General features: G+C 41.9%; 1 protein-coding gene across 1 annotated transcript; it reads right to left on the bottom strand.

Annotated features, from left to right (window-relative positions):
• Nucleotides 1-4,169: 4,169 nt before the first annotated feature.
• tlcd4a (TLC domain containing 4a) lies at nt 4,170-17,748 on the bottom strand (the record flags this gene model as incomplete). Its single annotated transcript, XM_080543877.1, has 6 exons — nt 17,585-17,748; nt 14,075-14,164; nt 13,545-13,603; nt 13,091-13,185; nt 5,450-5,523; nt 4,170-4,485 (listed from the first exon to the last, which is right to left on the bottom strand). Exons 1-6 carry the CDS (start codon nt 17,737-17,739, stop codon nt 4,170-4,172), a joined length of 789 nt encoding a protein of 262 aa, XP_080400003.1. The 5' UTR covers nt 17,740-17,748.
• Between the last annotated feature and the right edge of the window lie 9,778 nt (nt 17,749-27,526).

Raw genomic sequence — 27,526 nt, 5'->3', positions numbered from 1 at the left:
GTCTCTTGGTCATTCCAGCTCCTCTCTTTGGTCATTCCAGCAAGGCTTCATCACCAGCATCAGCTGTTTTAGTATACTGTACCTTTGTTCAATAAATAGTCTTAAAACTCAGAATTTTATTCGTGATCTATCTCAAACAAGTTACTTAAGAAGAAACAACAGTCTTATTGCGGCAACATAAATATACAACATTAACACCTGATATACATTGAGCCTAAACGACATTGGGAAGCGTTACATGTCGTGAGCTTAGAATGATAAGGTTCTATCTCCGTCTAGGGTAGTTCAGAGATATTGAGCGTCACAGTTTTTACATTCCATTAGGTTTTGTGAGATGGAACCTTTGTATTTGATTAATTACACCCCCCAAAAAAATCAACATTTAAAAAATAACACCACACAGGCATTAATAAACACCTAATGGATCTGATTATGTAAAAAAACTCAATTTTGACCAAAAATGTTGATAGAACCGTATAATTCTAACATCACGAAGTGGGTAGATAATATTATGCATTCAAACTACTGTAACATTGTCAAACATTAATTTATTAGTCGTCGTCCCCCGTCCCCAACTGATTCTGTCACTATGATAACCATGCTCTCTGATTGGTGAATTTATCACAGACCATGTTTAATTATACAACCATGTGCAATATTCTGCAGCATTATTTCTACTAGTAAGATCATAAATAAAAATAAAAGACAGCAGACAAACACATTAATTCTAAATATTTATTGACACTTAAGATTCAGCATATTGCTTTACTGAGGCAAATGGCATACAGTGAGTGTAAAATTAAGACAAACAAATTATTTTAATCTTTCCAAAAATGCTCACATAAGAAATGCTCTGGCCCTCATGTAAATGTTCCCTGTCCCAACGAAAGTTCTAGTCTTCATGGGGTTTTCTTGGAAGGAAAACGTATTCAACACATGATTAGGCTGATTAAGGTAAAGGGGCTCATTCTTCAGTAATTTGACAAATGTATCATATTGTGCATGTATTTGGCATTTCGCTAAAGGTAAATCTAAAGTAAAGCTTTTACTTTAGCAACCCTCTCTCATTAGAGTACATCCATACGTTGCAGGGTACACTGAACCAACTGCAAACCCTGATCTTCCCCTTTCATAAATATAAACTAAATAAACTTAAGACTGATCTTACACGATCACCTTGGTGCTTAACTAATAGTATCGGTTTATTAGAAGAATACATAGAGAATTATATGTATAATGCTATTATGCATATTTACGTTAATTTGCATGGCCCATTTTGTAATCAACTTTGCTAACTATCTTATTCAAGTATTATTTTCCTCATTGGATAATTTCTGGGATTTAAACCCATTTGTGTTCTTTGTTCAATCAAGCCTCATTGTCAACACCATCATCATCATGGATCATGGACGATATTACATAATGAACTGAAGTATAGAAGACTCCTCATGACTTAAACATTATGCACATATCCAGTAAATAAAAATAAATAGATAACAAAATACAGCTTGCAAGTAAATGCCGTTTGTTTACAGTGCATGCAATACCACATGCAGCCTTTCCCATGCATAACCATACTGTTAGGACTGAAACAGTAATGCAGACTGATGTTTCCATCAGGTCTCTGTCCCACAACCCCTCAATGGCTTCTTTTCTATGCTCCACTATAATAACCATTGATTGGTTCAAGTTCTTGATAGGTTGCAACACCATATTTTCCACCTGTCTCACCAGTGAACACGAAAAAGAGATGACAAGGAGACAATGACAGTTTTGTCACACTTACGTATGTGAAAATCTTTCATTAGCCCTGCTCTATATTGATTCAATTCTCCCCCATGATACATTACTACATACTGTATTGCTAAATATTTACTCCTTTTCAGGTTAACATTGGTATGTTCAGAATGTAAAACAATCACATTTAAAGGGGCACTTGAAATGGAAAAGTACTCAAAACAAATATCAAAAACATTTTGGCCATTGTGTGGCACAAGCTGCAACCAAACATCACTGTGCAGTTAAATATGATCAAAAAGGCAATTAGCACAAACACTGCAGAACATGTCAAGGCCAACTATAATGACTATTGACTTCCCCATTTTGTTTCACAAACCATTCAAAAGATGCTTCTTTGTGTCTAACATATAAAATAATGTACAGTCAAAATTCAAGTACAAAAATGTTTTAAAAAGTAAACATTTCAACAGTTCATGTCTGTTCCCACACATTTTCCATACATACCCTAACCCTAACCTTGGGTTAAATAGCCATTCAGGCAATAAAGTACAATGCCTTCTCTTTCCAAAGACATGTGCGAGTGTGACTATAATGTACATGTGTATGTGTGCCCTACACTAAACCTGCTCAGAGAGAAGGCTGACATATACATTGGTTATAATGCAGCCACTATATTGTGAAACATTTTCCTCATATATCTACTGATACACCACAAACACCTCTAATATGCCATATATCATACATCTCCTAGAAGAATAAATATGTAGGTACAAACATTGACGTCCTGCTCCAGCACTTAATGACATTTAATGAAGAGGAGTTTCCACCCAACTAGGAGGATACTGTATAATCCATTCCTTAGCTCAAAGATTCATCCAATACCATTCATCAGAAGTCTTCTAATTGCCTATTCAAAACCTTCATAAAAAATGGTGTTAACTCACATTCCCTATTTATCCGATACACTGTTCTCAAGATTCTGCAATATGTCGGCCACATCCCTGTATCTTCAATGACAACATTCAGAGGACATTGCAGCATGCACCTATCAACTGTACAAGTCGGACAAGGGTGTTTTTTTATTGACAGTATGTGTGGAGGCAAACCAAACTTGTGTCACCAAACGCTATGTGAGCATGGCATCCAGCTTCCATTCATTCTTTAAATGTTGAGGACATTAGGCTTTATATTTTTTTTGATTCAATATAATCTGCTTTCAAATAAAATATGAGAAGAATGTTAGAATCCAGCTAACATCCCCTAGCACGCATTTACATTTCAGCTAACACACAGGAAGTTCCCTTCCACCATCTTCTTTGACTAACGAGCTCAGTGAGACATTCATTATACAACACGTTGATGAAAATAAGCATTGTGATTGGCCGAGAGGCGTTCGGTTAAATCACCTACGATTATATTCCTGCACCTCAGATGTCCCCTTGACAATGTTTGTAGTTTTGAGAACTATATTATTATATATTACTATTGGTATTAGAACTATATTTCTCACACAGGGCAGAAACCATCACTAAATAAATTCCGATTTGTCGTGTAGCCTAACTGTTGTATAAAGGCAATAATGCCCTTGAGGCTGTGATTTATTGTCAATATTGTCACATGCCTAACAACTCAAGAGGTAGAAATCGGAGGACGGGCTCATTGTAATGCATGGAAGTGAATCAGGAATGGTATTAAACACGTGTTTGATACCATTGCTCGTTACATTCTGTCCATTACAATGAGCCCGTCCTCCGATTTCTGCCTCTACCAGCCTCCACTGGTCCTGTCCCCTGGCTGACACTCTGTACATGCTGGAACGGGTAACGCTGTGACCCCCTTCAAGAAGCAGCAGCTTAGGCTTTTAATAGCCATGACCATTGATGGAAATAGTTCCTAGCTTCTGGCATTGGGTCGTATAATCTGTTCTTTACACGTCACTATTATTATTTTCATCCATCCTCTGTGGTCATATCAAAAACCTCTGACCTGGGAATCAGGCGACAACTATATAAAAGAAGACACAAATGATGACAGTGACGTGGTTCGAGTTATTTTGGGCACATGGAGTATACAGTATGGAACAAATGGTAAACATTTGGATAGTTTAATGTCAACCCAGACATTTTGTTTTATGATAAAAATACACAGAACATAGGCCTACTTGCCCATGCACAGAGAGTATTGCTAGGAGGTAATTTAACCTCTAACTGCCCCTGTTATTATCCAGTCTTTCACCTCCAGTCCATTTTCAGTCTGTTTTCAGGAGGGGTACAAAATGTTCCTGTCTGTTTCATCTGTGACTTGGCTTTTGGTGTGAGTACGTTTCCATGAATACAGTCAAAGTCCAATTGTGCACAATTAGGGACAGTAGCTCAATGTCTCAATGCCTCTGCCGTTACTATAACATACCCCGGGCCGCTTCCCCACGCTTAGTCGGTCTTCCCGTTCTCCTGCACCTCTACTTTGTGCCGCCGGCCGGAGCGCAGGACCTTGTAACAGCCGCGGGCGATCTTGTGCATCCACATGACGTTCATGACATCCAGGCAGATGCTGGCGCAGATCCAGGCCAAGCGGCCTCCCCAGGCCACGCGGTAGAAGGCGTCCGTGCCGTACACGGAGTACATCCGGCTGTAGTACAGCGGCATGACGGCGATCCTCACCAGGAAGAAGACGGCGGCCATGGCCACTCCGTTGGCCATGTTGGGCCTGGAGGACTTGGGGTAACCTAACACTTCAAAGAACCAGCTGGAAGACACAGTGAGACACAATGACGTAAAGGAGCAGAACATCCCCTTGTCGTGACGTTAGAATTACTCAAAATTGAGTTTTTTACATCATCTGATCCATTAGGTGTTTATTAATGCCTGTGTGGTGTGATTTTTAAAATGTTGATTTTTTATGGTTAGTAATTAATAAAAAACAAAGGTTCCATCTCACAAAACATAATGGAATGGCATAATGGAATGTAATATCTCTGAACTACCCTAGACGGAGATAGAACCTTATAATTCTAAGCTCACCTTGTGCGGTTGTGCTGTCTCATAGGGACTGTATCAAGCAATTAATGACAATTCAAACTGTTCTCTAACTGTCCTGGTCATACAACACCATCATGCACATCTGCATAAATAAACTCTAGAAGGCATGTACATCCAGTCATTTGACTACAAATAATACATACATACTTACACAGTAATGTGTAGGGAAAATGGGAAATAAATGACCTGAGACAAGAGTCCTTTTGGCTACATTTCCAACACAGTCTCAGGTAAACCGTATTTCCATGTCTCCCGTTTCATATTTATTGCGGTGTGTGTATTACTTGTACTCAATTGACTGCATTCGAATGACCGGACGTATGCCTCTAGGTTATATATGAAGGTGTTTTTCACGGCGTTGTATGACCTGACCTTGTATGACCTGGAGTTGTATGACCTGACCTTGTATGACCTGGCATTGTATGACCTGACCTTGTATGACCTGGAGTTGTATGACCTGACCTTGTATGACCTGACATTGTATGACCTGGCGTTGTATGACCTGGCGTTGTATGACCTTACAAAGATCCGACTCGGATCGAAACGTTTGTTTGTCTGATTGTACGTCAGAATTAAATCAACATGTTTCTACTATTTACTTTGCACTGAGCCAATAAGTCACGTGTTTCCACTTTCCCTGCCAAATCTCTGGCCTTGGTGATGGTACCTACCGCTGGTTCACACACGGGGTAGAGAACTCTGCAAGCAGACGGAAGTTAGCAAAATAAGGCAACATTCCTTGGCCCTAGAAGAACAAGGTAAAAACAGAGAGACAATGAAACAGGAAACGGATGAAACCAAGCTGTTTTTTGATCAGCATGGTAAAAGTGAGGACGTTAGCAATGTCTCTTAAATGTATTAATCAATTGTTATATTATTAAAGTACACTATCACTAAAAAACGACCTAAACGGCGTGAAACTCTCACTTTGGCCACCCTCCCAGTCTTGTCCCTCAGGAGACGTCTGTAGGAAATCTTTTCTGCAGGCTTTCTATGGTCCAAATTTAGCCTGTGTGGTCTTTTTTCATCCTAAAATCATCTAATACCCTAATTTGCTGAGAGCAAATTTGAGGCCTTAGTATAGAAACATTTTATTTACCTTCTTAACTTCATATTTATGATCATCTGTTTTTCACCTGACAACACTTTTATCAATGCACATTTTGTTCTTAATGTCTGATAATATAGATAGTGATGTTGTAGTGTTCTGTCCTGTGTAAACGGTCGTATGTTGTTTCTGTGTGCCTGCACTCCTACCTAAATGCCCCTTGTGGGAAAAAGAAAGAATTTTCAATTGAATTAAAGATGAAAACAGATTAAAACAAATCAAACATGAGGCAACTAAGCCATGACCCATGTAAAAAAATATCATTATCCACAAAATATTAACTTAATATTAACTAATATTAATATAACCACTTTATATACAGATTACTAGGCCAACTATCTTGAAACATGGTTCAAGCATCATGGCTTATGGCTTAGTGTCATGGACCACACAACCCAGGGCCAGTACCACTCAGCAGGGAGCACAGGGTTAGCATCTCTAACACAAAGTGTTAATCAAGCTTCAACATGGCACACAAAAAGGGTTTAGGAAAAAGACAGCCAATGAGAAATGAAAAGCCATGCTGAATAAAAGATTTCTTCCGTCACACACATATCATCAACCCTTTGAAATGTATGACCAGGGCTTTCACCATACCGGTTCAAAAACAATCTGTTTTACTTTTAAATTAGAACTGCATTAACCTAAGTCGTTAACTGTAGTTAACCTAAGAGTAAAAGTATCCAAATGGCACACACTCAAAATGTGACAGCAGCTGGTGAAACCAGGAACAAATGTTCCGATTTGTGTTCTGAAAAATGTACCGGTAGGCCTGTCCTGTCCTGTCCTGGGACAAGTTGCCGACTTGTTCACGGTTTCACCAGCTGCCGTCACAAATGGGGAAACTTACCTTGTGAACTGAAACAATACAGTAAATCATTGACATACTTACTCAAGGTATGGCATAGATAACGTACACCTGGGTCAAGTTTACTAGGGGATAGTAACTTTACAGCATGTCTATGCTAGTGCCTCTAGGTACTGGTAAGTTCATACTGTTACTGGGCTTCATATCTGCTCAGTGGAGTGTAACAGCAATAACAGCCGACAAGACAGGAAAGGGTCTACGTACATCTGGATCAGTCAAGCCTGTTTTTTTTATCCACATAACCTGCATTCAGCAGTTTTTGCATGAAGGGTTTATACAACCTAACTTGAGTTTGGTCGTTTTTGCATGGTATGAAGATGGAATGAAGAAGAACTATATTAAGTGTTAAGTATATTAATAGAGGACAGTGAAAGACAAGAGATTAGAAAAAGGTGCAACTAAGAATATCAACATTGAAAGATCACCCAGCAATCCAGTTTTTCTGATTTAGTGCATAGAGAATTAGAGCAGATCACCTTTTGGTAACCCCAGTACTGTAGTGATGATCACACCATGGGCTATATCTGTTTACAACTAGTGATGCTCCGATCTGATCGGCGCCGATCGGTATCGGCCGATATGGCCTTGATCGGTTTTGATCGGAGTTCTCAAAACGGCCGATCAGTTAACAAAATGGCGTCGCCAGTCTGGAAATATTACACAGTGTCGGAAAGAGACAACAAATATGCAGTTTGTAATGTCTGCGCAAAAGAAATTCCTCGCGGAGGAACGCACGCAAGGACTTTCAATACCACGAATATCATACGGCATTTGCTGCGTTCGTCGATTCGCTCCGAGAGCGCCGAAGCGCACACTGGGCTCGACGTCATAAAGGGACCGAGTGCTTTGATTGGACGAGAGGTGTTCCACGAGTGCTGGTCAGAGTTCCAGCGCGACTTCACGAGCGTAGTGTAGGTAGTGTTCAGCGACGTCATGTGACCCCGCGAGCAGGAAGTCACTAAGCTAGACTAAGGTCCATAGCAACAACAACTATTAGCGCGAGAGTTTTAGGTCTTTCTCTGTGCACCTTGCACAAGTGTAGATAGCGAGCGACTTTTCAGCATAGCAGGACATATTTGAGATGATAAGAGGAACAGGCTGAGTGCCAAAAACGCTGAGATGCTTGTATTTCTCAAGGCTAATCTGACAGTGATGCTGCTTAATCAGAAGTAAGGTTTGAGTCTGAAATCTCCTTAGGTGAAATGTTTTGTTTTTTTGTTTTATTGATTATTGCTGACTTGCTGTCTTATCTCCTCCTAAATATGACTTGAAACTGACTGACTTGAAACAGTATTTTATATTTGGCTATAGCCTGTTTATGTTGCAGTTTAGTTTGGGTATGTTTATTGTTCCTCAGGAAAGCTACAGTATAAGCTCCAAGTTCTCTAAGAGCCCCTAGTTCCTCTCATTCGAGTGGAATGTTGCACATTTGATGTGACAGTGTACATTTTATTTATTATGATTTTTATTTTCACATTTTATTTGTTTTTCCTGAAGTAAGCTACAGGTGGTTGTGAATTCAATAAAACAGATGGTTGTCAATTCATGATACTTTCTCATCTCCTAATTTCATTTGAATACTTAATATACAATGTCAATGGTGTTAAGAATAATTAAAAACATAAATAATGCTACACAATAAATAGAATGCTTCAATTGCCATTTTCGACGCTGTGATCGGTGATCGGTGATATCGGATCGGCAGATCACTGATTCCAGTGATCGGTGATCGGTGATCGGCACCAAAAACCCTGATCGGAGCATCTCTATTTACAACTACAGTATATCTGTTTAGTGCACACATATGCCCATGTCGGCTTACTTTCCTGTCTGTCTTCACTATCTCTGTCCAATCAAAATGAGAAATATGAGTGGGACTGCTTAATACACTAAGGTAGCTGTCCTATTCAAACAAATTAAAAGGCAATTGGAATAAGTTGCTTGTTTAGATTGCCACAAGCTTTACATACAGAACATAATCCATAAAACAGCTGAACAAATTAAAGAATAAAACATTGACAACATGACAGAAGGGGTAGGATACAAACCTACACACGAAAACCGAAAACACAAATAAAGTGAAATAAAGTTACTGGCAATGTAAGATTGATATTCAACTTTTCACTATTTGTGTTGCTTGTCATAACATATAATGTCAATTATGTCCTAAAGGAAGTTGGCTAGACATGTCATACAATCTGGTATTTTGCTTACATTTGCGCAGCCTGAAACAGCAGTCATGAGTGTCCAGTGACAGTATGGCCCACAACTCTGTTGCATTCATTTGTTGATTTTAGCTTAGTTGTTCTCCTGATTTCCATATCAAAATGATTGGAAAGACATCTTGTAGCAAGGAATAGGTAAAGTAAGAATCTTTATTCTACCGCCGATGTGTTGTATGTACAACTGTGATTTGTGCTGTTTTGAATAACAGTATCCTCTGCTCTATCGTCCTCTGCTGCTTTTAGTGAAAGTCTTTTTCTGCCTCATTGTGCCGAAGATGCTGTACGTTAGGTAAGTAGGGTGAGACTTTGATTTGAACATTTTAAATGAGTTACATTTTCCTTTTTAGCAGTATCAAAATGTGTCTGTTCTGATACAGGGTATATAAAGGAATATTGAGGTTCATTTCAATACCTTTCTAAGACTTTTTAAAGACCTTGTTGTCAATATTTTAGAGAATGCAAGACCTCATAAAATCGTGATAAGACTTTTTAATACTTATTAAGGGTCTTGATTTTCCCAAAATTGATTTATCAACTACTTTTAATACTCTTCAAGACACCGCGGATACCCTGACATACACACATACACACATACACACACTGTAGATTTGATGCCATCACAATCATTTAGAATCTCTGAATTTAGAATGTTTGGTTGCTGAGCACAAAATATGATTTGAAAATATACACATTTGACTCATTGCCATAGAAACTAAGAATTATAAAGATGCAATTACTTTTGAATATGTTGATGTCACAATCAATCCTAGCAACTTCAGCTGAATGTTTGAGATTAGAATGTTTGGTTGATGAGCAGCAATGTTGAATGGAATTCAGTTTTGGTGGCTACAACCCCAAGACTAGACCTGTGACTTATTTCTACAAGCTAAAATTCCACATTTTTCAAAAATGAGCGTCCATACTCAACAAGTTGACCGTTCTGCCACCCTCCAGGTGCTCTCTGCTGCAGGGGAGGGAAGCAGGTGTGCAACCAAGCCTCGGCTCACATCTCCAGTGAGTACCTCTCTCTCGCCCAAAACGCTCTACAACTCTCTAAGTATTTGTAAAACTGCATACTTTGTGAAGAAATTACATTGTAACAACAATTATTCAGAAATGTATCATGACTTCTTCTACAGCCTCCCTCTCCTCAGCCTCACACACCTGTGCAGGCAGCCGCCCCTGGTCTCCCACCCTGGGACACCTGGCTGAACTGGGAGCAGCGGTTCAGATACAACATGACCGTGCTCCAGCACCACTGCTACCAGACCATGCACGACTACAACCTGTCTGAGCAGGAGAAGGGTCGTCTGGTCCACATCTACAAGGGACTGATGTCCAGGGCTTTGACTGACCACCAGAGAGATAGAGAGGCCATCATTCGCTCAGTAGCATTGCTGAAGAAGAGGAAGGCCAGACTTATGGAGGAAGAAGAGGAGGAGGAGGAGGAGGAGGAGGAAGAGGAGGAGGAGGTGGAGGTGGAGCCTCCAAGGAAAAGGCAGAAACAGGAAGTCGTTTCCGGGGTTCCAGAGTTGGCTGAGGAGATGGACTTCCTGTGTCTGAGACTTGGGTCCCTCACCCTCTGATTGACAGCTTGACCCCTCCTCCACTTTGAATGGACTGAACTTGTGTGTTGAATTATTATTGATAGATTTTGAAAAAGTAGTATAGTAGAGGTAGTACTAAGATAAGATAAGATAAGATGGTAAGTAAGATAAGATACAATATGATTTTGAGCCATGATGAATATCTCATCATAATGTAAATCAATTATAACTGTAGCACATCTACACATACGCACATAGGACACATACACACACACACACATCCACACACACACACACACACACACACACACACACACACACACATACACATACACATACACATACCCACTCACATCCACACACACATCCACACACACACACACACATACACATACACAAACACATCCACACACACACACACACACACACACACACACATACACATACACATACACAAACACATACACACACACACACACACACACATACACGTTCACATACCCACTCACATCCACACACACATCCACACACACACACACACACACACACACACACACACACTCACACTCACACTCATACTCATACACATCCACAACCACACACACACACACACACACACACACACACACACACACACACACACACACACACACACACACACACATACACAAACACATACACACACACATACCCACTCACATCCACACACACACACACACACACACACACACACTCACACTCACACACATCCACAACCACACACACACACACACACACACACACACACACACACACACAGTTTTTTAATAAAACTAATACATTCACGAACGTTTACTAAAAATGTTTGAGTCTAATTCAGAAAAATACCAACAAAATTCTCAAATGTTTAATACTTATTAAGGGTCTTGATTTTCCCAAAATTGATTTATCAACTTTTAATACTTTTCAAGACACCGCTGATACCCTGTGCTAAATGTTTGGAGGAAGCCAGTCAGCTGCTGTATTCATAACTTGGATAGCATAAATTGGAGTATAAATTGTCTACTTTGATATGTGGTTTTAACTATGTTTTGTAAGGTGACCTTGACAGCCTTGAAAGGCGCCCATAAATAAAATGTATTATTATTATTATTATTATTACTTGAAATTTGATGGTTATTTGGGGAAACTTTGCGTAAAACTTTAAGTAAAATGGGGTCCATAGTGTGTGTGTGTGTGTGTGTGTGTGTGTGTGTGTGTGTATGTGGAGTGGGGGGGTGGGACACTTCCAAAGTTGGGATACTTCCAAGGGTCTAGCTAAAGAGAGGACACGTGTAAGTGTCACATCAAAGTGTAACAATCTAATACTGTATGAGCTGCTCCTAGAGGACTTGTGCCCCACAGGTAGTGAGCAGCGAGTTTGAAACAACGGGACAAAGAAAGAGCGTGAGAGAAAGGAGGCAGAACTCAACGCTGGCACAGAACAGGCGGTACTGTAAGTTGTGTTAGCATGCACAAAAGGAGAGACCCCTCCACCACATGGAGGCATGCACACAGCTCAGCTCAGCTCAGTACAGCCCAGTTCAGCTCAGCTCTATACAACACTGAGGGGTCAGTGTGACAAAAGCAGGGACTCTAAGGGCAGGGTGAGGGGGGGGGGGGGAAGGGGAGGGGGAGAGGGCTTCCGCCATTACCATCATTGCGCATTCCATGCAAAAAATACCATTGTCATTGCCATAATCAAGAGCTACAGAACCTGGCGACCTAGAGGGTCACAGACGTTTGGAACCAAGGGTGAACAGCCGTGTTCTGGACGCTGGGCTTACAGTACAGGTTGTCTTAAGGCAAGCCTGAGTGACAACCCGTTCCGGACAGCTCTTTTGGCATTGCCGTGGCAAACAAGACACATCGCTTGACAAACACAGTACCAATGGAACTGACTCTTGCCGAAAATTGAATGACGTCAAACCTATCAGTGGTATTTCAATCCAAACTCCCTTAGTGATGAACTTGCACTTGCACAATTGTCATTTTGGGGAGGCCAAATTGCACATAGCACTATTTAGCCCACATAGTACACATAGCGCTATTTTACAGAAATTGTCTTAAAAACAACAACAAATAAAATAAGTACCGGTAGCCTATAGTCTGAAACAGGAGAGAATCCGCTAAAACCATATTCTTAAAATAAAGACAAATGTCACTAGCAACTCAAGCATGACCACACAATATTTAATTTCAATAGCGGACAAAGGTCCTAGTACAGTACATGAATAAAGAAGAAATAAAACTGTCATAGGTCATTCCAAATAGTATGTCACCAAACTATACTAATTAATGTCATGTCTATTCATCAGATGAGGTTTTGCTAATGACATGCATTAGCCACTATAGTATTAGCACCCGGTTAGCGCAACATGCTCATCTCTCACTACAACAGGGTAGCTTACAGGAACAGAGATCTGTCAACAGCACCCACTTCACACCCTCAATCACCCAGTATTCCATAGCACAGCTGTTCACCCTTAGTTGTCTCTTTCCCATCGTGCCTGCACGTTCTGCTACTGCTACAATAGGAAACTCACCAGTACATAGTAGTAAGCATACAGCGCTGCCAGGTGGTGAACTACAAAAAACTTGTCACCTATCGCCTTCCAATAATAAAATATTAGCAGCAGATCTGGAAAAAACAGATCACAAGGAAAGAAAGGTACAGTTCAATTCACTTCTATTAAAACCACCAATGTTGCAAATCTGTCTGAAGATGACACAACTGCTTGATGTCCCATAGTGAATGAAGCCCTTCCAAGGGGTGTTGCATTATGGGTCAGTGTCACACTTTACATTACAGTGCTTATACACCTGTGTATTTACTTGTGTGAAGGTCAGGGACACGGTTAAGGATGATGTAAGTGTGGTGTAGCACATAGTACGCCTACAATATTTCTTACACTCTAGGCCTGCTTACAATAGTTATAACACTGCATTACTGTATTGTGTGTTGAACTATTCATGCAACTGTGAGTGAGGAACCCTCACCGGATATGAGGTAGCCTGTTGTTATGCTAACATTTATCTTCACAAGTGTAGGATCTCCCCTGTTGGTACAAAAGCACATGGAAATCATAGAATGACCTATTTTCAAAGTACGAGACATAACTAGACAATTCGGTTGCTAAGTCGTGACGTGTTTCCGGGTCCAAAGTTGGCTGAGGCGCTGTCTTCGAAATGCCTCAGTAATAATAATGATTCATTATATTTGTATAGCGCTTTTCCGAGGCTCAAAGACCCTGACAATATGGGGAAAACGGGAAAGTGCTGTGTCCCTTGTTGTATGAATAGATCCTAGTCTAAAAAAATGATTGAACTGTCATTCTACCGCCTTAGTACACTGGTACTCTGGTGCGGGGAATTTCTGGTTTGGACCCGGGAAATTGCTAAACGTCACATTTGACTTCAGACTTAACAACCGAATTCAAATATACAGAATGGGACTACAGTGGGATCATCACAGCATTCCCAGCATGCACTAGTGATCTCATAATGTGCAGTGTGAGCCAATCCCTCACCAGACAGGGTCTTCATTGACAGCATCGTCAAAAAGTAAGATGCAGAGGCAGAACAGTCCGACCACCAGAGCATGAAGTGTCGACACAGTCCTGAAAAAGCAGAGAAAAACACACAAATTTTTTATTTAAATCTAGCATAACACAGTTACACACCGTAAGATATGGGGACTTGTATGATCATAGCACAGCGTGAAATAACTGATTGGCTGCACTGCCGCGGCAGACAATGTCAGTCCAATTAGAGCCAGTGATTAAACACTGCTCCGAGGTCAGACAGTCACTCAGGGCAGGCAGGCTATTTCAGAGCCAGCTCTGTCGTTCTCTAGTTCTTCTCGACTGGCAGCTCACCCTCCCTGTAGTCTGTCTCCTCTGACATCACTCACCTCACCTCCTACCAGGTCATAGGTCATAGGTCATAGGCCAACTACACCATGTTATGAAGGTGATCTAAGAGCTTTACCATGGATGTGAGCTGCTCTGGCTGACGTTGTTCACTGTATGAATGTTCTGTCAGAGTACGGTGTGATATCTGAGAGTTTGTGCTACCTCGAAATGGTCGGGTGTCACTATTATTCATAGAGCAAAGCGCACATAGTGTGATAAAGAGTCATTATGTCAGATTGACTTTAGATTAGAGCCTCTGGAAAGATAATGAGCCATGTTGGTGAATGACTTGTGAACAGACCATACAGGCTGCAGTGATTCTCTGTGTTTACTACACTGTCAGGAATGAAGCTAGCCAGGTCCCAGAGGGAATGCCAAGACAACAGTCAGAGGAGTTGGCAAAAGCTCAATATTTGGAACCAGGCTACACTTTGATAAGAGAAGAGGGGAAAATAAGAACATTTGCCATCTTCATTAATCATTAATCACACTACCAGTGTGGCAGTATTTACTACTCTCCTACCACCTATATATTCTTTTTCTTAACTTTTAAAGGGCTTTATTGGCATGGCAAACATACATTTACATTGCCAAAGCAAGTGTGAAGATAGAAAACAAAAAAATATGTAATGTACGTACAATTAAAGATATGCTATAAATAAATAAATAAATGATTAAGCAGAGCTGTGTATATAGTATACAGGTAAATAAAGATAACGTAAGATAAAAATAGAAAAGTGTGGACATTGCAGTTTAAGAAATATAAATACAAATAAATGAGAACTGTGTAAACATGATGGACAGAGATCAGCATGGTGCAAATAGTGCAGCCCAGCCTGGAGTGTGTTACAGTAGTCTTGGCGGGAGATGACCAGTGTCTGGACCAGAAGTTGAGCTGCTTCTCTGGTGAGGAATGGGCATATCCTTCTGATGTTCCTTCTGGTCCAGACACTGGTCATCCTTCTGATCGCTATCGAGGATCACCCCAAGGTTCTTGGCTGACTGGGAGGAGATCACTGTAGAGTTCTCTATTGTGATGGAGAAGTCTTGGCGAGGCCAGGCTTTCCCAGGGATGAAGAGTAGCTCGGTCTTGTTCAGGTTGAGCTTGAGGTGGTGGGCTGACATCCACACAGAAATGGCTACAAGTCATGCAGAGACCTGTGTTGTCACCTGTGAGTCGGAAGGGGGGAAAGACAGGAAGAGTTGAGTGTCGTCTGCGTAGCGGTGGTAGGAGAAGCCATGTGCGGAGATTACTGAGTCAAGAGATTTGGTGTAGAGGGAGAACAATATACTGTAGGCCGAAGGACGGAGCCCTGGGGGACATCGGTGGTGAGTGCTTGTGGAGAGGGCAGTGACCCTCTCCATGTCACCTGGTAAGAGAGATCAGCCAGGTAGGATGCAAACCAGGAGAGTGTAGAGCCAAAGATGCCCAGTTCTGACAGGAAGGAGAGAAGTGTCAGGTGGTTCACTGTGTTGAAGGCAGCAGACAGGTCAAGAAGAATGAGAACAGAGGAGAGGGAGGAAGCTTGAGCAGAGTGAAGGTTCTCCAAGACAGCAAGGAGGAGAGTTTTAGTAGAATGCCCTGCCTGACTGGATTGGTGAGGGTCAATTAGGTTATTCTGAAGGAGATAGTGAGATAGTTGGTTAGACACAGCAGCACGCTCAAGGGTTTTAGATAGGAAGAAGAGGAGGGATATTTCCAATTTCCTTAGGTTAGACAGGGTTCCCACGGGTCCTTGAAATCCTTGAAAGTTTGTGAATTTGAGAAAAAGAAATCAAGGTCTTAAAAGTTTTTGAAGACAGACATGGGTCATTGAAAGTGCTTGAATTCCCCTCTCTCTCTCTCTCTCTCTCTCTCTCTAAAAAAATAAATATATATTCAAAAATGTTTTACTTAGCTCGTCAACTAGTTCTGTCTCAAACTATGGCGTGTTGGGTCCTTGAGGGAATTCAGTCTTGAAAGTCCTTGAAAGGTGCTTGAAAGGTGCTTGAATTTGATGTTTCAGAAGGTGTGGGAACCCTGGTTAGAGACAGAGGATTGGATTTTGGAGTGATAGTAGGAAGCTTTAGCAGCTTTTGCAGAGGAGGAGGAGGTCATCAGCGAGGCCAGTTTTTCTCCATTTTCTCTCAACTGCCCGGAGCTCTGTTCTACATGCTTGCAAATGTTGCATACAAAACAAACAGACAAGATCACACATGTCAGTTAGTCAGCTGCACCCACTAATGAATATGTGGATATACAGTAACATATTGTTTACAGTGCAGTCGATTGGTGCATTGGATGACCAAGTAAAAATGAAAACTTAATTATGTTGCATATGAATGAATGAATGAATGAATGGATATGTGTCATCCTGTTCATTAGTTAATGCTACCAACTTACTAGGGGGTTATTAAGGAGCTATTCCGGTATCCTTGTCCTAACTGGGAGATATATTTCCAACGTACATAGGACATGACTTGTTGGTTACCTGCAATGCGAACTATTGTGTGAATGAACGAATGAATGAATGATCTTTATTGTCATTGTATCAGGTACAACAACATTTAAATGCAAACTCAAGGTGCTAACAAACAAACACAGTCCTAAGATAATAAAAAACAAGAATGAGACATAGATAGACATAAATAGGGGGGATATAAATAGGGGGATACGTGCTCGGTAGGCATCTGAGAATGTATCTATTATGTGAACTTCTATACTTCTATACACTATATGGCCTATTCACAGGGGGGTATATAGACAGGGGGAGTTAGCATGTAACTGTGTACTTTTTTATAAACATATAAACATATGAACCCTAACACAAGAATGTAAACATATTGCACGGTTATAGGACATTGCACTATTCCCATGGTTATTGCACAGTAGTTTCTCGTATTGCACAGGGGGGGCGGGGGGATTTTTTGTTTTGTTTTGCTTAGATCTTAGCCGAGTTCAAATTCAAAGAGCCCTACTGAGGCCACAGCATAAAGAGACTCGTCTGTCAATTTAGGCTCAGATATTAGGCTGTTTACGCAGGAAGGTCGCCAATCTATATCATCCTCATCTATTGGAATCACATACAGTTGTTTCACTAATTACTGCCCATTCCCTTGAGTAATCCAAGATACACCAGGGTTTACCTTGAGTTCCACTCCACCTTCTTGTTGTCGCTGAGGCAGAGAAAGCCTGAGCTGACGCGGGTGGACACCCAGGGACTGACACTGTGGAACAGCCACTGGAAGGTGAGGAAACTGGTCACAGAGATGGCAAAGATCAGCTGGCTGAAGGTGTCCATGGCCACCCAACCCCACTAAGGGGGAGAGAGAGAGAGAGAGAGAGAGAGAGAGAGAGAGAGAGAGAGAGAGAGAGAGAGAGAGAGAGAGAGAGAGAGAGAGAGAGAGAGAGAGAGAGAGAGAAAGAGAGAGAGAGAGAGAGAGACAGAGAGAGAGAGAGAGAGAGAGAGAGAGAGAGAGAGAGAGAGAGAGAGAGAGAGAGAGAGAGAGACACTCAGAGATTCAACAAAGAATACATGAAGTATAGCCAGTGTGGGCTGGAGGTCACAGACAATACATAGCCTAATAATAAAAACAAAATAATAAACCTTTGTGGCCAAGGGTTTATTTATTAAAAGGATCCCCCATTAGCAAATCCATTGTCATATTCATCACACACATATACAACATCACATTTGTGTTACATTATGTTCATCACATGTTCACCTCTAATTATGTTACATTAAGAAAGCGGTTATTCAAATTTCTCATGAATTATTCTCAAGGCCATCACCAGGCAACAAGAACAAGACGCTATACATGACACTGAACACTGAACTATTGATCAGCTGCTTAAGTAGGCCTATGCATTCTTCAAAGGTATTTGAATGAGGAGTTGCTATTGGATCGACGAATATGGAGGGGGCAGCTATTCCAATGATTGATGGCACAATAAATGACTGCCTTTTTTAAGGCATTCGATTTTGGGCAAGGTAACATGATTTGGCCATCACTTGCTATTAATTATAGCAAGTGTTACTACATTTGATCATTTGACTGTGTAAAGACGTGGGTTTAGTGGTATAAATGCTATTCGGTTGTTAAGTCGTGACGTGTTTCTGGGTCCAACGTTGGCTGAGGCGCTCTCTTCGAAATGCCTCAGTAATAATAATAATTCATTATATTTATTCAGCTTTTCCGAGGCTCAAAGACGCTGACAAATATGGGAAAAACGGGAAAGTGCTGTGTCCCTTGTTGTATGAATAGATCCGAGTCTAAAAAACAAACTGTCATTCTACCGCTTTAGTACACTGGTACTCTGGTGTTTTCTCTCTATAGAGATGCCGTTGACCTAACAGTCAATGTGTTACATGACAATCGACTATCTATCTACCCACGTGTCGAAGTGTCCTTGAGCGAGGCACTGAACCCCTAATTGCTCCAGGGTCGCCTTCAACGGCTCTGACCCCTGGCCTAGAGCATACATGCATTGTACTCTCTGTGCAATGACAAAGATTGAATCCCTTTCCCTTTATAGGTTCACTAGACAAGTGCAGACACAGTGTAGGCATAGATGACAGTTTATTATTAGAAGCCAGAATAATGGATTTGATCTTTGAGATGTTTAATACTGACTTATTTTGTTTTATCCAATCAAAAGACCAAATTGAACTCAAACAAGCAAACAAGTATTTGCTGCATAATACAGTGTAGAATCGTCTGAGCACATTTGTATACTTGCTTTTCACAAAACAGATGGCAGATCATTTGTAAAGATGGAATACAGGAGTGGTCCAAGACAGCTAACCTGCACCAGGCCACAGTCTAGCCTTTTACAGTTACTGAAAATAGTAGTAAACATATCCCCTGTTACGCCAACACCCAGATCTCTCATCACTTACTGTCATATTATTCACCATAGATGTGTTCTTTAGTGGTAAGCCTACATCCAATCGAATTGCACTACAAACATTGCCCTTCCAGTAAATCCACGAGGTAAACATAGTTGGGTCAGTGTGATGACGCTGAATTTAACTTGTGGAAGCTCAACACCCGCCATGAGTGACTGAGTCAATGTTTGACAGAGCTAGTTGAGGTATGGGGAGAGGGTACGCTGATACTGAGGGTCAATGTTCCTTTTGTTGAGGGGTGGAGGGGGGCTGGGCTACCTCCGGGGTTCTGAGTTCAGCAGAGTGACAGCTGCAGGGAAGAAGCTGTTCCTGAGCCTGCTGGTGCAGGAACATTGACTCCTGTACCGCCTCCAGGATGAGAGGTGTCCCTACTGATGCCTCGCTCCATCCACAGACACCGCCTGCGCTGGAGGACCTCAATGGCGCGAGTTGGGCACCGGTGATGTATTGGCCGGTTTTCACCACCCATTGCAGGGCCTTCCATTGGAGACAGAGCAGCTTGCCATACCACATTGTGATGCAGTTTGTCAGAATCCTTTCGATGATGCACCGATAAAAGTTGATAGAAGAAAGATGGGCTTTCTCCTCAGGAAGTACAGAGTACAAAGTGCTGCGCCTTTTTGACCAAGGTGGAGGAGTTGAAGGCCCAAGAAGAGAGGTATTCAGAGAAGTGGACACCCAGGAACTTGAAGCTGGAGACACGCTCCACCTGGATCCTATTGATGTAGTCGGAGGGAGTGTTCGCAGCGCGTAGCTTTCCTGTAGTCCACAGGTTCTCCTCCCTGTAGGCTGACTCATCGTTGTTACTGATCAGGCCTACCACCGGACTTGATGATGGTGTCAGAGCCATGCATGAGTGGGCTCAGCACACGGCCTTATGGGACACGGGTGAGTTTGGTGACCAGCTTGGAGGGGATGCTGGTGTTGATGAATGCTAAGCAGAGCTGCACAATATATCGTTTCAGCATCGTCATCACAATGTGCATATGTGCGATAGTCCCATCGCAGGACTTTGATGTCAAGTAGGGGAAATTAACTCAAACACGTCATGCATGCTACAACATGTTTGCTGCTTGCTGCTTGTTTGCTGTGTGTGGATTGATGCCAATTTCTTTTTTTACCCCCCACCCCCGTGTCAATTAAACACCCCTCTATCGAAAACACCAACCCCCCGATAAAACGTGTGTGTGTGTGTGGGGGGGGGGCACATTCAAAATCTTGCTTAGGGCCACGAAAGTCCAAAAGGTTTGATTGATCTGCGTTCCTGCACAACACAGAAGTGTAAGGAGCCTCCATGTATTAAGGGCAGGCCGCCACTGAGGTCACATTTAACATTTGGACACAAATGGCATATTGGAAGCCATAGATAGTTCTGTTAAAAAAGAATACGAAGAAAAAAACAATGTTTTTGAATCAACATGAAATCTGTGCCCTACTTTGGTCCACTCTACTACAGGATTATACCCCTATGCCCACTAGCCTACTATTTGACTGTGCCACAACACACACTTTTGGGAGTGGGGCAGTTAGTGGTGATAATCTGTATTAGTTCTAGTAGTGATATGGGTTCAAGGCAAGAATACTAAAGCAAGACTAATTATTACACAACAAAAACAACTATTTTTTCACAATGGGTCATCCAAAAGCCATTCCTTATGCTTACAGTACTTTGTAGCTTTAAGAGAAGTGAATGAAACCAACCTGCCGGCAGATGGCTATTCAAGCATACAGTAATATAGGTGCACTGTCTGCATAATAGAAACAGCTTGATATTAATCAATCAAGATGCAGGACAGAACAGAGAATGAATTATTTGCATGGACTTTTTTTTGCAGTAATCCTAACCTAACATAAAATGAGATTATTGAGGTAGCCTTACAAACTGACTAGATCTAAACAATATCAACACTGGCAACCAAACACGTGTGCGTCGGTCTCTTGAGTTGTTTGCTATAATGATTAATGTTGCCAAATCTGGTGATCAGATATGATGCTGTTTTTAGGCAGATACTGTTTGCGTATCTGTATTACACACGACCACCCGCAATAGATTCAACGAAATATTAAACCTCCAATGTTCAATCGAAATGATTTCAGAACAGAATATAGCTTGTTGCGTTGGCTGTGCCAAAGTATTACATTATGATTAATCCACCAACTGATCCATCATTTTTCATTCGGAAATTCTCAAATAAGAAATGTAACCACAACATACGCACACGCCGCATTGACCGAAGCGATACAGCTTTAAATGTAAAGACGAGGGGGGAAATAATGTAGTATATTGAATCGTAAACTGACGGATGTTTAAAGAGATCATACAAATCCAGTTGATACGACTTACCTTGTATGTTTCTCATTCAGATCTATGTTCCACACTCAACGTGTTTATGGTACGAGGGCATGGTAAATCAAGTGGAAACGAAAGCCATGTCTGGTCATGTTGATAAACAGCACATGATCAAAGCACATGCATATTGACTGCGATGTGATGGTCGATCATGGAAGTGATGGAGATGGCGGGGGTTACTGTAGGGCAAGGCTTCTCCTAGGAGGATCGTTTTACAGCAACATTCTTAAAGAGATATTAACAGAAAAACACATCTCTCTCTCTCTCTCTCTCTCTCTCACACACACACCCTCTTTCTCTCTCTCTCTCTCTCTCTCTCTCTCTCTCTCACACACACACACACACCCTCTTTCTCTCTCTCTCTCTCTCTCTCTCTCTCACACACACACACACCCTCTTTCTCTCTCTCTCTCACACACACACACACCCTCTTTCTCTCTCTCTCTCTCTCTCTCTCTCTCACACACACACACACCCTCTTTCTCTCTCTCTCTCTCTCTCTCTCACACACACACACACACCCTCTTTCTCTCTCTCTCTCTCTCTCTCTCTCACACACACACACACACACCCTCTTTCTCTCTCTCTCTCTCTCTCTCTCTCTCTCACACACGCACACACACACCCTCTTTCTCTCTCTCTCTCTCTCTCTCTCTCTCTCTCTCTCTCTCTCACACACACACACCCTCTTTCTCTCTCTCTCTCTCTCTCTCTCTCACACACACACACACCCTCTTTCTCTCTCTCTCTCTCTCTCTCTCTCTCTCACACACACACACCCTCTTTCTCTCTCTCTCTCTCTCTCTCTCTCTCTCTCTCTCACACACACACACACACACCCTCTCTCTCTCTCTCACACACACACACACACACACACACACACACACACACACACCCTCTTTCTCTCTCTCTCTCTCTCTCTCTCTCTCTCTCTCTCTCTCTCTCTCTCTCTCTCTCTCTCTCTCTCTCTCTCTCACACACACACACACACACACACACACACACACACACACACACACACACACACACACACACTTGAGTCTGCCATGATGAACTATGATCAACCGTCTTCTTGAATGGAGAGAGAGACCATCACTTCATAAACATGTGGTTCAGTTCATCAGAAAGAAAGGTATGTGGATGTACAGTCATGGACAAACATATTGGCACAACTGCACTTCTGTCAGATAATGGGGTCATTTTTTAAATACGGTGCCTTTTCCGTCCCCAGTACTAAATCATGTTGTATTTTGTCTAAATTTGGACAAATACTAATTCCATTAGGTTTTTCATGTATAGTCAATTGTTATTTAGTATGAATACAATGATATGGGCTTCTAAGTTGTTGTTTTCTACATTTTAAAAGCTTTGGTTAAAGATGTAAATTGGATTTTGCATGGGATTTGGGATGTCCCCAGTGTTGTTCATTAAACTTCAATCCAAAAAAGAACTATTAAAAACATATACATTTCCAAATATGTTATTATTATTTCATTTTCCTGATCAATATCTATTGAAATCAAATATAGTTTTTATCCATTTTTTTTGTACAAAAAATTAAGGGTTTGCTTACAATATTGCTTGTCCCTGCGATCACTGTCCACCCTGTTATGCTGTGTTAATGTCCCTTTTAAAAGAAAACCATATTTCTCAATCACATCACTCTCATGCCTAAACGACTACCGCCCGGTGGCACTCACACCAATCATCATGAAGTGCTTCGAGAAACTAGTCCCGGCCCACATACTCACACGCCTCCCGCCCAACCTGGATCCATACCAGTTCGCCTACAGAGCCCACAGGTCCACAGAGGACGCCATAGCGACGACTCTCCACGCCACTCTATCCCACCTGGAGAGGGGAAACAGCTACGCGAGACTGCTCTTCGTGGACTTCAGCTCCGCCTTCAACACCATCCTTCCAGACAGGCTAGTGACCAAACTACTAGACCTGGGTCTATCACACTCTATATGTGTGTGGATCAAGGACTTCCTGACCGACCGCCCCCAGAGGGTGCGGGTGGGCCCCCACACCTCCACAGCCCTCAGCCTCAGCACTGTGTCACCCCAGGGCTGCGTGGTAAGCCCCATCCTCTACAACCTCTACACCCACGACTTCACCCCCGTCCACCCCAGCAACTACATCGTAAAGTTTGCAGACGACACCACCGTGGTGGGATGTATCTCGGGGGGGGACAAGGCGGCGTACAGGGATGAGGTAGAGCAACTGAGCAAGCTGTGCAAGGTTAACAACCTGCTGCTAAACAAGTCAAAGACCCAGGAATTCATCGTAGACTTCAGGAGGAAAAAGTCTGAGATCCAGCCCCTGCTCATCGACGGAGAGAGCATGGAGAGAGTCTCAACCCTCCGATTCCTGGGACACAACATGCGGGATGACCTGGCCTGGAAGGACAACACTAAAGGCACCATCAAGAGGGCACAACAGCGGCTATACACCCTGAGATGCCTCAGGAAACAACACAACAAGCAGGAGATACTGGTGGCCTTCTACCACGGCGCAGTGGAGAGCATCCTCACCTTCGGCATCTCCAACTGGTTCCACAGCTGCACAACAGCGGAGAGAAACGAGCTACAGAGAGTCGTGAGAACAGCACAGAAGATCACCGGCGCCCCCCTCCCCTCTCTGGAGGAGCTGTACAACACACGCTGTCTCAGGAGGGCCTCCAAGATCTCCAAGGACCCGACCCACCCTGGGCACGTACACTTTGTCAAGCTGCCCTCGAACAGGAGGTACAGGACCCCGGCCGCTAAGACAAACAGACTGAAGGACTGCTTCTACCACAGGGCCGTCAAGGCCCTGAACACAGAAAAGGCCTAAGTTCTGGGCCCAGGACAGTCCTGACGGATTGTATGGCAGCTAGTGCTGAGGCACAAACATGTACATTTTCAAGCCTGTAAACTGTGACACTTTAAAATAATGTGAAAAAATACTTTTTGTGCAATATGACAACCCTAGTTGACTATCTGTGCAGTATAGTACAGTGGATTGTGTACATAGCCTTTATTGATGTAAACCAGCTCCTTACCTTCTTGTGATTTTATGCATCTATGTTTTTTTCTAAAATGTGTTTTCTTTTTCCTTTCCTAACACCAGGGGAGCCACCCCTCCTAAATTTCGTTGTTTGGTACCTGTACTGTAGCAATGACAAATAAAGTCCATTCCATTCCATTCCATTCCATTCCATGAGGTGACATCACATCAGTGGAGGGGATTTCAAATGTTGTAAGCTGTGTGATTTTCTACCTCTTTTACCATCTGATTTTTATGTTTTTATCCAGTGAGTTTAATGTGGTTGACCATAACGTGTCCACCCTGTTATGCCGAAATATTGAGGAGATCAATCAAATTGAATAATTTCAAAAAAAGTATTTAGTGCAAATTAGATTCCTCATCAAGTATTCATGGTCATTCTAGGCATTATGCTAACACAGGCAGACTAAAGGCTAACTTTAACTCAAAATGTTCACCCTGTTAGTGTCCACCCTGTCCACTCTGTTCTGGAGACACTCGCCCTATTCAACTACAGAGGGTATTCTAAATAAAATAAAATGTAGGTGCCTGAGCTCGACCACTATGTTTTTCAGCAAGCTAGATATGTCCTTTATATAATAGAACATTACAATATAGATAAATCAACCATTTATTTTTCACAAGTTATGAAGTCCAAATGGCATCGTATAAAAAAATGACCCAAAAACACATTCTCTCTCTCTCTCTCTTTCTCTCTCTCTCTCTCTCTCTCTCTCTCTCTCTCTCTCTCTCTCTCTCTCTCTCTCTCTCTCTCACACACACACACACACCCTCTTTCTCTCTCTCTCTCACACACACACACACTTGAGTCTGCCATGATGAACTATGATCAACCGTCTTCTTGAATGGAGAGAGAGACCATCACTTCATAAAAATGTGGTTCAGTTCATCAGAAAGAAAGGTATGTGGATGTACAGTCATGGACAAACATATTGGCACAACTGCACTTCTGTCAGATAATGCACCGCTTCTCGCAGAACATTGTTGCAATTACAAATGCTTTGGTATTCACACGTTTATTTATTTTGTTTGCATTGGAACAACACAAAAAAACAGAGGAAGCCAGATCTGATATCATTCCACACAGAACTTCAAAAACGGACTGGACAAAATTATTGGCACCTAATTGTAAGAAATAATTGGATTTCAAGCATGTAATGCTCCCTTAATTTGTATTTAAACTCACTTGTGGCAAGTCACAGGTGCTGGCAATATAGAAATCACACTTGAAACCAGATAAAATGGAGAAACGTTGACTCCTTTGTGCTTCAAGGCTACAAGTCCATCTCCAGAGATCTTAATGTTCCTGTGTCCACAATGTCGTCAAGAACTTTACAGCCCATGGCCCTGTCGCTAACCTCCCTGGACGTGGATGGAAGAGGAACATTTATGAAAGATTGCAACAAAGGATTTTGGGAGAAGGCACCCTTCAAATGTGAGAGACCTGGAGCAGTTGGCAAAAGAAGAGTGTCCCGAAATTCCAGTAGAGATGTGTAAGAAACTCACTCATGGTTACACGAAGCGATTGATTTCAGTTATTTTTCCCAAAGGGTGTGCTACCAAATATTAAGTTGACAATCATTTTGTCCAGTCCATTTTTGGAGTTCTGTGTGGAATCAGATCAGATTTGGCCTTTTTTTCTCAGGTTGTTCCAATGCAAACAAAAAATGCCCATGTGATCAAATCTATATTGGTAAAAACCATCTGTCCCCTCAAACAAAGACTCAATGAACACAAAAGTTCCATAAGATGCAAAGATGTGAACTACCCCGTAGCCTGTCATTTTAATAACCCCTCCCACCCCATGTCCTCCCTTAGGTTCCAGACAAGCAGATTACTCTTCAGAGAGGGGGTGATGTTGACAGGAGGTTATGCCGGAGAGATTTTTGGGATCCACACCCCTAGGAAGTCTACAACCCCTAGGTTTGAATGAGGATTCTGACATGAGTGTTGTGCTATGAATACATTACAATAGACCCTATGTTCTGTGCTATATGATGGCTACTGCCTGATGTCTGCACGTTGTAGCATTTCTCTATTGTTTTTTGTTCTGTTATGTGTATTGTAAATATTTGATGTATTTTGTTTTTTCTTGTCTCAGTGAACACTTGTGTATGTGGCTTTTGTAGTCCACTAAATCTAGGACTACAATTCCCTTGATGTCTAGCCTCTAGGTGAAATATTTGACACAGGTGTTGTTGTTTGAACCCTTTATACTACTGCATTCACTAATCACTTGTCACTGCTTTTATGCCTGAAGGTCTATGACGGAAAGCTTGCAATAAAATAATGATCTTTGCACATATTTGAGTGTGCGGATGCTGCTGGATTTTTTCACTCTATTTGATACTCTTCAGCTCCAGCACCTCAGCTAAGTCTGATCACGGGTGGTATTTTCACTACTGCAATGCAAACAAAATAAATAAACACGTGAATACCAACGCATTTGTAATTATTGCAACAATTTTCTGGGAGAAGTGGTGCCTTATCTGACAGAAGTGCAGGGGTGCCACCGTGCCAATCATTTGTGACAGTGACATTGAGGTTTTTGCAGTAGATATATCTCTATTTAGACATAAGGTTGGTAGGCACCACCATGACAACATTATGCTTAGTTTTCTGCACAAAAGGCACATAAACAGATCTACTTATCATGTCATGTTGGTCAAAGTAACGCAGCGTCAATTCCATCAGTGGCCTCTCCTTAGTGATGACGCGCGTTTCCTTGTTGCTATGCTCAGCCTCGTTTCCTTGTTGCTATGCTCAGCTCGTTTCCAG

The sequence above is a fragment of the Nansenia antarctica genome, assembly GCF_963989245.1.
Source record: "Nansenia antarctica genome assembly, chromosome: 13".
In the NCBI taxonomy this organism is placed as follows: Eukaryota; Metazoa; Chordata; class Actinopteri; order Argentiniformes; family Microstomatidae; genus Nansenia; species Nansenia antarctica.
Note: the sequence above shows the minus strand (reverse complement) of the source record. Positions and strands in the feature narration are given on the sequence as shown.